The sequence below is a fragment of the Martes martes genome (assembly GCF_963455335.1).
Source record: "Martes martes genome assembly, chromosome: 8".
Classification (NCBI taxonomy): domain Eukaryota; kingdom Metazoa; phylum Chordata; class Mammalia; order Carnivora; family Mustelidae; genus Martes; species Martes martes.
In genome coordinates, this window is record NC_137895.1 from 106519405 (window position 1) to 106533003 (window position 13599).

At 39.0% G+C, this 13599-nt stretch overlaps 1 protein-coding gene across 1 annotated transcript in view; it reads right to left on the bottom strand.

Moving 5' to 3' along the window:
* Positions 1-13599, bottom strand: part of CACNA2D4 (calcium voltage-gated channel auxiliary subunit alpha2delta 4) — a gene marked incomplete at both ends in the record, with an annotated part of 114757 nt that overhangs the window by 83068 nt on the left and 18090 nt on the right. Inside the window, one exon of the mRNA XM_080810292.1 lies at positions 125-185. Coding sequence (XP_080666418.1) covers positions 125-185 — 61 coding nt within the window. The remainder of the gene's footprint in view (positions 1-124; positions 186-13599) is intronic.

Here is a 13599-nt window from a genome sequence, read left to right on the forward strand (position 1 = left end):
GTTCTACATCCTGAGGCCCTTGGCTAGTGGTAAGGGCCGGGCAGGGACCAGACGAGAACTAGGTGGAACCCAAGGGTTGTAAGAGAGATGCCAGAATGAGAGACCTCTCCCCTGGAGCTCTTACCAGCCACGATTTCTGCAGTCGAAGGTAATGACTCCATTCTCATCAGGTGTCCATTTGATACCTGCGGAAATAAAGCCTGGTTTTTGCACCAGCTCAATAAAGGTGCTTCAGAGAACTGATTGGGTGATGATGTCCAGTTTGACCATCCCCAAGGCAGGACTGGCAGTGGGCCTGGGCAGCAGGGTGTGGGACCACTAGATTACACTCTGTAAACTGAGGCAGCAGTCAAGGAGGAAGGCCAGCTTATGGAGGGACACCTACCACCCACACTGCCCAGACCCAGAGTTGGGGTTACTGTCACAGAAAGGACAACCAAATGTGATGCCTGAGTCTCCTGTGACTGAACCTCACCAAATTGTAGAAGGGGAAGCTTGAAGGTGGTATGACTTTAAGCATCCACTACCATCAGCAAAGCATGGACAGAGTGCTAATCTTGCAGGTGCTCAGATCTCTAGCCCACCTGCTTCTACTCAGCTTAATTAAGCTCAAAGGGAGAAGTGATTTGGTTATAAACAGTAAGCTCCTTGAGGTCAGGGATTCCCAGTACCTAGCACAGTGTCTGACACAGCACCTAGCAGAGTTGATGCTCAGTACATGTTTGTTACAGGAATGAAAAATGAATGAATGTGTATGAAAGGTCTTGCCTTGAGCACTAGCAGAGCGCCAGGATAGATTTTTGTCTTATTTATCTTTTCAGAAACTTGGATAAAGCCACACAAAGCACAGATATCACTGACATGATCCACAACATAATCTCTGTTTGAAAGACTTTAACACTTGTGAATAGAGGGTTCAAGATAAGGAGATGAAAAATAAATGGTGAAATTGTAGTAGGTTATGTTTGGGCTAGAAAAAAAAGTAGTGGCAGTATCATGAGTGTCTGGCTGGGAGCCCCCAGAGATTGTCCTGTGGCACAGCAGTTAGACTTCAGATGAGATGTACTCATTGAGGCATTGCTGGTCTCTCAAAGGTAGATGTTTTCAGGGATCATGGCCCCCAAACCAGACAAATGAAAGCAGAGTTCTAAGAATGAGGGACAGAGGCCAAGTCTGCCAGGAGCCCTGGAAGGAAGAAACGGGACCAGAGCATGGTGGGAGCTTGAGTAACAATGGCTGTGATGTAGATCTGTGAGCAGCTGGAGAAGTAGGGTCTTCCAGAGGCCACATTCCTAGTGCAGCATGATTGTGGGCAATCTGATCCTTAGAACAGTAATGAGGAGGGGGAATTGAGTCTGAAGTTTTTGGTTCTGAACCAAAACCTTAAGAAGAGTATTTTAGTGGTCTTGCTAGGGATATCTTCAACTCCAAGAAGAGACAGAAATGGTCCTCTGGAGGGGAAGCTTGCCTCTTGAAGCGGCATGGACTCACAAGCAAAGATAATTAAATACATGAGAAACAGGCAGTGTGAGTGAGAGGCAGCAGAAGCAAGAACCATCAGATGTAGCCTTTCAGGGATTACATGTGTTTGAATTACAAATACAAGGTATAGGATAGCTGTGTCAGAGAAATCACCAGGAAGAATATGTAACAAGAAGTGGTTAGGAACAAAGAAACAGCCTTCAGAATATGGAACATTCAGAAATGAAAAAAAAAATTAAGTTGAAGAAATGCATAATGCAAAATGCATAATGGATTATTCATAGATAAAGAGAAAATGCATGCATTTGAAGGATTCATCCAGAGGCTAGAGTCAGAAGGGCTAATATGTGTCTGGCTGGTATTGTAGAAAGAGAAAAAGGAGAGCACAAGGAAGGACAATGGTCACAAAGCTGGTGTCAGCATGTTCTAAGACTGACAAACAGTCCCAATCCATAGACCTAGTAAGCACAGTGTATCCCAAGCAGGATAAATAAGATATCCGCATGTGGACACGTAGTAGTGAAACTGCATAACTCTGAAGGTAAATAAATAAATAAATAAATACCTTGAAAACAGCCAGAAAAGCTAAAATACTTACAAAGGAACAGCAGTTAAACTGATAGCAGATCTTTGCAACATCACTGGGAGCCAGAAGACAATGGAAACATGGTTTTAAGGTGTTGAGAGAAAATAATTGCTAATTTAGAAATGCATTCCCAGCAAAAACAATCATTAAAGAATACATCAGTGTTGATGGAGAGCAACAGTGTTGTTTGCTGAAATATGCTTGGGAGTTTCTAGTTCCTCTGTGCTGTTATTTATTGCAAACCATTTCTCAGGGGGGTGTCATTAAATGCAGGCTTAGTCACTCATCTCCAAAAAAAAAAAAAAAAAAAGACTTTGCCTTCTTCTGTTTAAATAAGATAACAACAGGAAATGATTGGTGTGACTCATAAAAAATTTTTTAAAAAAGAGGACTTTAAAAGCCAAACAAAACAATAAATGAGGATAAAACAAAACGTTTGCAGATTAACAAAGCTGGAGCAGTTTACCACCCCAAGACCTACTGGAAAGGAACATTTGGAGGATTTACTTCCAGTGGGAAAATGATCTTGGAAAGACAGCTTGAGATGCATGAAGGTGGGCAAATAAAATAGTAAACAAAGGTTAATTCAAAATAGGCAATATTTGTCTCAAGTAACAGTAATAGTATCTAACTTGTGGGAATAAGAAAAGGGAAATGTTAGATGACAATGGAATGGAAATCAAGGTGGTAGAAGGAGAGGTAAGTGCAAGAGTCCCAAAGCCCTTTTGTGACTGGAAGGAGAGTAAAGATAATATTTAATTTTAACATCTTGTGTTAGTATGCATGATAAAATTGCAGGGGTAATTCCTAAAAATAAAACCAGAAGGAAAATTTCCAAACTGATAGAAAAATAGAGAAGTAATGAGGGAAGGGGTTATTTGTCAAACATTTAATCACTGAAAAAGACAAACAAGGATAAAGAAACATAGAAATAGAAGAACAAGTAAAAATTTTAGAAATCATACAATGGCATGTTCAACTATATCAATACAACAAATGTAAATGTATTTAACTAGCCAGCCAGTAAAAGAGATTGTCAGTTTGGATAAAAACTGAAAAGCTAGGGGCGCCTGGGTGGCTCAGTGGGTTAAAGCCGCTGCCTTCGGCTCGGGTCATGATCCCAGCGTCCTGGGATCGAGCCCTGCATCGGGCTCTCTGCTCAGCAGGGAGCCTGCTTCCTCCCTTCTCTCTCTGCCTGCCTCTATGCCTACTTGTGATCTGTCTGTCAAATAAATAAATAAAATCTTAAAAAAGAAAAACTGAAAAGCTATGCACTATTTTCAAGAGATAGGACTAAAACAAAACAACATGGAAGGTTGGAAGTAAAAGAAGGCAATAAATATACATCACTCAAATACTAACCAAAAACTAGTATCACTCTATGGGTATCAGACAAAATAGACTTACAACAGAAAGTGCCATGGGGCTAGTGCAGGTCAAACAGCAAAGATGGAGAAATCAGCAAATATATAGAAAATTTAAACAATACAATTAACAAACTTGATCTAATATACACAGAATTTTTCATCCAACAATTAGAGCACACATATTCTTTTCAAGCACACATGGAATATTTATAAAACTTGATGACATACTTGACACATCTCAACTAATTTCACATAATCAGTACCACACATGCCAGGTTCTCTGACTGCAAATAAACTGAATTAGAAATTTATAATGAAAAGATAAATATAATTGGATATATTTGGAAATATTAAAACACACTTTTAAACAACTAAAAGATCAAAGAAGAAATCACAGGGAAATTTAAAAATGTCTAGAAGCAAATGATAATTTAAACAACTACCATGACACCAAAAACTCAGGCAATAACTTTGGTGTATCAAATCAATAAAGTGAAAAGAGAACCATAGATTGGGAGAAAATATTTGCAAACTATTTATCTGACAAGAGGTTAATATCCACCAAACATAAAGAACTACAACTCAAGAACCACAAAAGGAAGCAGTCCAATTCAAAAATAGGCAAAGGAGCAGGGGAGGAGCAAGATGGTGGAGGAGTAGGAGACCTAAATTTCATCTGGTCCCAGGAATTCAGACAGATAGTTATCAAACCATTCCGAACACCTACAAACTTAATAGGAAATCAAAAAGAAAGATAGCAGCAATTTGATGAACATTAAAGCGACCACTTTCTGGAAGGTAGGATGTGTGGAGAAGTGAATCCGAGGTGATGTAAGGAAAGAGAGACTGTGTGGGGAAGGGCCGGTTCCTGGCAAGCGGTAGAGCAGCAGAGCACAAAATCGGAGCTTTTGGAAGTCTGCTCCATTCAGGGATGTCGATCCAGAGGTTAAGTGGGGGGTGGAGCCCTCATGGGAACAGTGTTGCCTCAGGACCCACGGGGTCACAGAAATACCAGGGGTGCCTGAGTGTGGCAGAGCTCCCAGGTATCAGAGTGGGGAAGCCCATGGCAGAGATAGAGTTCAGCAGTGGGCTCTCAGCTCGGGGTTACCTTAAACCATGATCCGAGGCACAGTTGGGCCACTGCTCTTTGAGCAGGGACCCGACGAGCAGCAGATCTGGGGATACTCACCTTCCTCCACCAGCAGGAGCGGCGCGGGAGTGCGTGGCAGGAATCAACTGGGTTTGGAGACTCCAAACGGGGCTGTGCGCCACAGATAGAAATGCTTGGTCACCGACTGGGTGAGCTGAGAGTGCGGCCGGAGACCAGGGAGACAGGCATGATTGACTGCTTTTCTCTGAAGGCTCACTGAAGAGGGGAACCCCAAAGCTCTCAATTCCTCTGGGGCTGGAGATTAGGAGGCCACCATTTTCATTCTTGTGCTCTAAAGCTGTATGGAAAGCGTTCAGGGAACAAAAGCTCCCGAGAGCGAACCCAAGCAGATTACTTAGCCTGGACCCTGACAAGGGTGGTGTAATTCCGCCTCGGGCAAAGACATTTGAGAATCACTGCATCAGGCCTCTCCCTCAGAAGATCAGCAAGAACATCCAGCCAAGACCAAGGTCACTGATCAATGAGAACCGTGGAACTGCAGAGCTAGAGGAATGCAGCACATAGAATTCATGGCTTTTTGCCCATGACTCTTTAGTCTTTCAGTTAAATTTTAAAAATTTTCATTAATTATGGGGTGCCTGGGTGGCTCAGTTGTTAAGTGGCTGACTTCAGATTGGATCATGATCCCGAGGTCCTGGGATTGAGCCCCTTGTTGGGCCCCCTGCTCAGCAGGGAGCCTGTTTCTCCCTCTCCCACTCCCCCTGCTTATGTTCCCTCTCTCTCTCTGTGCCAAATAAATACATAAAATCTTTAAAAATAAAATAAATTTTCATTATTTTTTCCTATTTTTTTCTTAATTTTTCTTCTTTCCTATTTTAACCAAATCTTATCTTTTCAATACCTTTTTAAAAATCTTTTTTTAATCTTCATTTTTGTAGCCATATTCTATTCCTTCTTTGTATTTAACCTTATTTTTTATATACATAGAAGTTTTTCTTTCTTCAAAATTTTGGGATACAGTTCTTCTAACAGACCAAAATATACCCTAAATCTAGTGAATGGTTTTGTTCTAGTCTCCAGCTCGGTCACATTCTCTACTTAAAAAAAAAAAAAAAATATATATATATATATATATATATATATATATATATATATTTCTTTTTTCAACCAACTTCTTATCGATTCCTTTTTAAAAATCTTTTTAAATTTTCATCCTTTCATTGTATTTATCCTTATTTTTTGTATATATTTTGTATATATGTAAGTTTTTCTTTCTTTAAAATTTTGGGAGGCAGTTTCTTCTAACAGATGAAAATACAACCAAAATCAAGTGTGTAGCTCTGTTCTATTCACCAGCCTAATCATATATTGTTTTTTCCCTTCCCCCACCCCAGTTTTGGGTCTCTTCTGATTTGTTTAGTGCATATTTTTCTGAGATTATTGTTACCCTTTCAACATTTTTTTCTCTCATTCATCCATTCTTCTCTGGACAAGATGACAAGGTGAAAAACTCACCTCAAAGAAAAAAACAAGAGGCAGTACCAACAGAACTAGGCGTCAGAACTAGAGTTCAGAATGACTATTATAAAGATGCTAGCTGGGATTGAAAAAAGCATAGAAGATACCAGAGAATCCCTTTCTGGAGAAATAAAAGAACTAAAATCTAACCAAGTTGAACTAAAAAAAAAACTATTAATGAGGTGCAATAAGAAACAGAGGCTCTTACTGCTAGGATAAATGAGACAGAAGAGAGAATTAGTGATATAAAAGATCAAATGATGGAGAATAAAGAAGCTGAGAAAAGGAGAGATAAACAACTACTGGACCATGAGGGGAGAATTTGAGAGATAAGTGATACTATAAGTTGAAACTATATTAGAATAATTGGGATCCCAGAAGAAAAAGAAAGAAAGGGGCAGAAGGTATATTGGAGCAAATTATAGCAGAGAACTTCCCTAATTTGGGGAAGAAAACAGGCATCAAAATCCAGGAAGGCACAGAGAACTCCCTTCAAAATCAACAAACATAGGTCCACACCTCATCATCTAATAGTAAAACTTACAAGTCTCAGAGACAAACAGAAAATTCTGAAAGCAGCTCAGGACAAGAGGTCTGTAACCTACAATGGTAGAAATATTAGATTGGCAGTAGACCTATCCACAGAGACCTGGAGGGCCAGAAAAGACTGGCATTATATATTCAGAGCACTAAATGAGAAAAATATGCAGCCAAGAATACTATATCCAGCTAGGCTGTCATTGAAAATAGAAGGAGACATAAAAAGCTTCCAGGACAAACAAAAGCTAAAAGTATTTGCAAACACCAAACCAGCCCTACAGGAAATATTGAAAGTGGTCCTCTAAGCAAAGAGAGAGCCTAAAAGTAACATAGACCAGAAAGGAACAGACACAATATAGAGTAACAGTCACCTTACAGGCAATACAATGGCACTAAACTCTTATCTTTCAATAGTTACCCTGAATGTAAACGGGCTAAATGCCCCAATCAAAAGACCCAGGGTATCAGAGTGGATTAAAAAAACAAAACCCATTGATATGCTGTCTACAAGAAACAAATTTTAGAACCCAAAACACCTCCATATTTAAAGTGAGAGGGTGGAAAAGAATTTACCATGCTAATGGACATCAAAAGAAAGCTGGGATGACAATCCTTATATCAGACAATTAGATTTTAAGCCAAAGACTATAATAAGAGATGAGGAAGGACCCTATATCATACTTAAAGGGTCTGTCCAATAAGAAGATCTAACAATTTAAAATATGTATGCCCCTAACTGGGGAGCAGCCATCTATATAAACCAATTAATAAAAAAAAAAATCAAAGAGAAACATTGACAATAATACAATAATAAAGGGGACTTTAACACCCCCTCACGGAAATGGACAGATCAAATAAAGGCTTTAAATGACACACTGGACTAGATGGACATCACAGATATATTCAGAACATTCCATCCCAAAGCAAAAAAATACAAATTCTTCTCTAGTGCACATGGAACATTCTCCAGAATAGATCACATTCTGGGTCACAAATCAGGTCTCAACTGGCACCAAAAGATTGGTATCATTCCCTGCACATTTTCAGACCACAATGCTTTGAAACTAGAACTCAACCACAAGAGGGAAGTTGGAAAGAACTCAAATACATAGAGGCTAAAGACCATCTTACTAAGAAAGAATGGGTCAATCAGGAAATTAAAGAAAAACTTAAAAAATTCATGGAAACAAATGAAAATGAAAACACAACTGTTCAAAATCTTTGGGATGCACCAAAGGCAGTCCTGAGAGGAAAGTATATAGCACAACATGCCTTTCTCAAGAAACAAGACAGGTCTCAAATACACAACCTAACCCTACACCAAAAGGAGATGGAGAAAGAATAGCAAATAAAGCCTAAATCCAGCAGAAGATGAGAAATAATAAAGATCAGAGCAGAAATCAATGAAATAGAAACCCAAAGTACAGTAGAACAAATCAACAAAACTAGGAGCTGGTTCTTTGAAAGAATTAATAAGATTGATACTCCCCTGGCCAGACTTATCAAAAAGAAAAGATAAAGGACAAAATTAATACAATCATGAATGAAAGAGGAGAGATTACAACCAACACCAAAGAGATAGAATTGTAAGAACATATTATGAGCAATTATACACCAGCAAATTTGACAGTCTGGAAGAAATGGATTCCTGGAGATGTATAAACTACCAAAATTGATCCAGGAAGAAATAGAAAACCTGAACAGACCCGTAAGGAGATTGAAGCAGTCATCAAAAATCTCCCAAAAAACAAGAGCCCAGGGCCAGAAAGCTTCCCAAACATTTAAAGAAGAATTAGTACCTATTCTCCTGAAACTGTTCCAAAAAATAGAAATGGAAGGAAAACTTACAAACTCATTTTATGAGGCCAGCATTACCTTGATCCACAAACCAAAGACCCCATCAAAAAGGAAGATTACAGACCAATATCCCTGATGAACGTGGATGCAAAAATTCCACCGATAAGATCCAACAGTACATTAAAAGGATTATTCACCATGACCAAGTGGGATTTATGCCTGAGTTACACGTTTGGTTCAACATCTGCAAATCGATTGATGTGATATAATCCATTAATAAAAGAAAGAACAGGAACCATATGATACTCTCAATAGATGCTGAAAAAGCATTTGATAAAGTACAGCATCCTTTCTTGATCAAAACTCTTCACAGGGTAGGGATAGAAGGTACATACCTCAATATCATAAAAGCCATCTATATAAAACCCACAGCAAATATCATTCTCAATGGGGAAAAACTGAGAGCTTTTCTCCTAAGGTCAGCAACATGGCAGGACTGTCCACTATCACCACTGCTATTCAACATAGTACTAGAAGTCCTAGCCTCAGTAATCAGACAACAAAAAGAAATAAAAGGCATCCGAATTGGCAAAGAAGAAGTCAAACTCTTACTCTTTGCTGATGATATGATACTTTATGTGGAAAACCCAAAAGAGTCCACTCCAAAACTGCTAGAACTCATACAGGAATTCAGTAAAGTGTCAGGATATAAAATCAATGCACAGAAATCAGTTGCATTTCTATACACCAACAAGAAGACAGAAGAAAGAGAAATTAAGGAGTCAATCCCATTTACAACTGCAGCCCAAACCATAAGATACCTAGGAATAAATCTACCCAAAGAGACAAAGAATCTATACTCAGGAAACTATAGAGTACTCATGAAAGAAATTGAGGAAGATACAAAGACATGGAAAAACGTTCCATGCTCTTGGATTGGAAGAACAAATATTGTGAAAATGTCTATGCCACCTAGAGCAATGTACACATTTAAAGCAATCGTTATCAAAATACCATCAACTTTTTTCAAAGAAATGAAACAAATAATCCTAAAATTTATATGGAATCAGAAAAGACAACAAATAGCCAAAGGAAGGTTGAAAAAGAAAACCGAAGTTGGCAGCATCACATTTTCATACTTCAAGCTCTATTACAAAGCTGTAATCATCAAGACAGTATAGTACTGGCACAAAAACAGACATATAGATCAATGGAACAGAATAGAGAGCCCAGAAATGGACCCTCAACTCTATTGTCAACTAATCTTCAGAGCAGGAGAGAATGTCCAATGGAAAAAAGACAGTCTCTTCAACAAATGTTGTTGGGAAATTTGAACAGCCATATGCAGAAGAATGAAACTGGACCATTTCCTTACACCACACACAAAAATAGACTCAAAATGGTTGAAAGACCTCAAGTGAGACAAGAATCCATCAAAATCCTTGAAGAGAGCACAGGAAGCAACCTTTTGGACTTCAGCCACAGCAACTTTTTCCTAGAAACATCACCAAAGGTAAGGGAAGCAAGGGCAAAAATGAACTATTGGGACTTCATCAAGATCAAAAGCTTTTGCACAGCAAAGGAAACAGTGAACAAAACCAAAAGACAACCAAAAGAATGGGAGAAAATATTCGCAAATGACATATCAGATAAAGGGTTAGTATCCAAAATCTATAAAGAACTTGTCAAACTCAACACCAAAGAACAAAAAGTCCAATCAAGAAATGGGCAAAGGACCTGAACAGACATTTCTGCAAAGAAGACATCCGAATGGCCAACAGACACACGAAAAAGTGTTCCACATTACTCGGCATCAGGGAAATACAAATCAAAACCACAGTGAGTTACCACCTCACACCAATCAGAATGGCTAAAATTAACAAGTCAGGAAACGACAGGAATTGGCAAGGATGTGGAGAAAGGGGAACCCTCCTACAATACTTTTTTGCCTAGGTCTCCTTAGGCAAGGCAACAAAAGCAAAAATTAAATGGGACTACATCAAACTAAAAAAAATTTGCAGTAAAGGAATCTATCAACAAAGTAAAAGGCAACCTACTGAATGGAAGAAAATATTTGCAAATGATACATACAAGAAGGAGTTGATATTCAAAATATATTAAAAAAACTCATACAACTCACAACAAAAAAGCAAACAACTTGATTAAAAATGGGCAGAGGGGGCACCTGGGTGGCTCAGTGGGTTGGGCCTCTGCCTTCAGCTCAGGTCATGGTCTCAGGGTCCTGGGATCGAGCCCCATGTCAGGCTCTCTGCTCAGTGGGGAGCCTGCTTCCCCATCCCTCTCTCTCTGCCTGCCTCTCTGCCCACTTGTGATCTCTGTCTGTCAAATAAATAAATAAAATCTTTAAAAAAATGTGCAGAGGATCCGAATAGACATTTTTCTAAAGAAGATGTGGAGATGGTCAAACCAACACATGAAACGATGCTCAGTGTCACTCATCATCAGGGAAATGCAAATCAAGCCACAGTGAGATACCACCTCACACCTGTCAGAATGGCTATTATCAAAAAGACAAGAAATAACAAGTGCTGGCAAGAATGAGGAGAAAAGGAGCCCTTGTGCACTGTTGATGGAAATGTAAATTGGTGCAGCCCTTACCAAAACAGTATGGAGGATATTAAAAAAATTAAATAGAACTGCCACACAATCCAGCAATTCCACTTCTGGATATTTGTTTGAGGAAAATAAAATCACTCATCTGAAAAGATAAATGCAGCCCTATGTTTCCTGCAGTACTAACATACTAGCATGACATGGAAGCAACGTAAGTGTTCATTGAAAAATGAATGGATAAAGAAGATGTGAGATATCTATATCTCTATCTATATCTATCTATACACACACAGTGGAATGTTGCTCAGCCATAAAAACAACAACAACAACAATGAAATCTTGCCATTTGCAATAACATGGATGGAGCTAGAGAGTATTAGGCTAAGTGAATAAGTCAGACGAAAACAAATACCATATGTGTGGAATCTAATAAGTAAATGAGCAGACAACAAAACAGAAACAGACTCACAGATTCAGAAAACAAACTGGTGATTGACAGAGGTGAGGGGATGGGAAATGGGCAAAAGGAGGTGAAGGGGATTAAGAGATAAACACTTCTAGTTATAACATAAATAAGTCACAGGGATGTAATGTACAACGTAGGGTATATAGTCAATAATACTGTAATAATTGTTCAGTCACAGAGGGTAATGAGCTCTTGAGGTGAACATTTTGTAATGTATAAAAAAATTGAAGCACTATGTTATATTCCTGAAACTAATATAATAGGTATATCAATTATCATTCCAATTTAAAAGTTAGGGTGATAAATTTTATGTTATATGTATTTTACTATAATTTAAAAAATTTAGAAACCACCCCTAATGAGAGACAGCAAAAGTGGAGCTTCTAGGTCCAAAGTCTCATTAAAAACGTTTACTTTAGGGGCATCTAGGTGTCTCAGTGGGTTAAAGCCTCTGCCTTTGGCTTGGGTCATGATCCTGGGGTCCTGGGATAGAGCCCCACATCGGGCTCTCTGCTCAGCAGGGAGCCTGCCTCCCTGCCCCCACCCCGCGTCTGACTCTCTGCCTACTTGCGATCTCTGTCTGTCAAATAAATAAATAAAAATCTTTTAAAAAACCCCAAAACTTTTACTTTAGTAACAAAGAAAGGCTAAAAGTTAAAGCTAAGTTAATTTAATAAGTTGGAAAGAAGAACAGCAGATAGATCCAAGGAAAGGGAGAAGAGGAGCTAAGGCGGCACCTGGGTGGCTCAGTGGGTTAAGCCTCTGCCTTCGGCTCAGGTCATGGTCTCAGGGTCCTGGGATCAAGCCCCACATCGGGCTCTCTGCTCAGCATGGAGCCTGCTCTCCCCTCTCTCTCCACCTCCTTCTCCCTCTCTGCCTGCTTCTCTGCCTACTTGTGATCTCTCTCTCTCTGTCAAATAAAAAAATAAATCTTAAAAAAAAAAAAAAAAAGAAGAGGAGCTAAGGTCAGAACTGAAACAGGTGACATGGAGAACAAAGAAGCCATAGAGAGTAGTCCATGAAGACAAAAGATAATTCCTGAGACAGACTAACAAAACAGAGAACTCAATGATGCAATGATAAAAAAAAAAAAATGAGTAATACTATAAATAAAAACAGGAAATAATTATAGATACAGCAGAGATTAAAAAGATAATAGAATAATAGCTTCCTGAGAATAGTTTTGAAAACTCAGACAAGATAGATGGAATCTTAGAAACGGTATTTTACCAAATTAAGAAGGAAAAGAAAGCTTTATTAGTCCCATAAGCATAAATTCCTTGAAGTGGTAATTTAAAATCTTCCCATAAAGAAAACATCAGGCTTACATTTTTTTAAAAAAAGATTTTATTTATTTATTTGACAGAGAGACACAGTGACAGAGAACATAAGCAGGGGGAGTAGCGGGGGGAAGCAGGCTTCCCACTGAGCAGGGAGCCCAAGTGGAATTCGATCCCAGGACCCTGGGATCATGACCTGAGTCGAAGGCAGACACTTAACTAACTGAACCACCCAGACACCCCAAGCCTATATGGCTTTATAGATGAATCTAATAAGATTTCAAGGAAAACATCACTCTAACTTATTTAAAAACTTCCAAAAACCAGAAAAAGAGGGAATATTTCCCAGTTTATTCTATGAAGCTATTATAATTTTGAAAACCAGACAAAGACAGTACCAGAAAAAGAAATTACAAGACCATTTTACTCAAAAAATCCTGAACAAGATGCTAGTAAACTAGGGGCACCTGGGTGGCTCAGTGGGTTAAGCCTCTGCCTTCAGCTCAGGTCATGATCTCAGGGTCCTGGGACCGAGCTCCGCGTTGGGGGGTCTCTGCTTAGCAGGGAGCCTGCTTCCCCCTCTCTCTGTGCCTGCCTCTCTGCCTACTTGTGATCTCCGTCTGTCAAATAAATAAATAAAATCTTTAAAAAAAAGATACTAGTAAACGAAATCCAACAACGCATAAAAGACTAATTTGTTATGATCAAGTTAGGTTTTCATAAAAACGTAAGGACAGGTTAACATTAGGAAAGGGAACAGACAGAAGACACAATAGCCATTTCAGAGAAGAAGAAAAACATACAACAAATGACATAGGAAGAAGGAGATGCTCAACTTCCTAAGCGATGGAAGAAACACAGTGTTAGACCACAGTGAA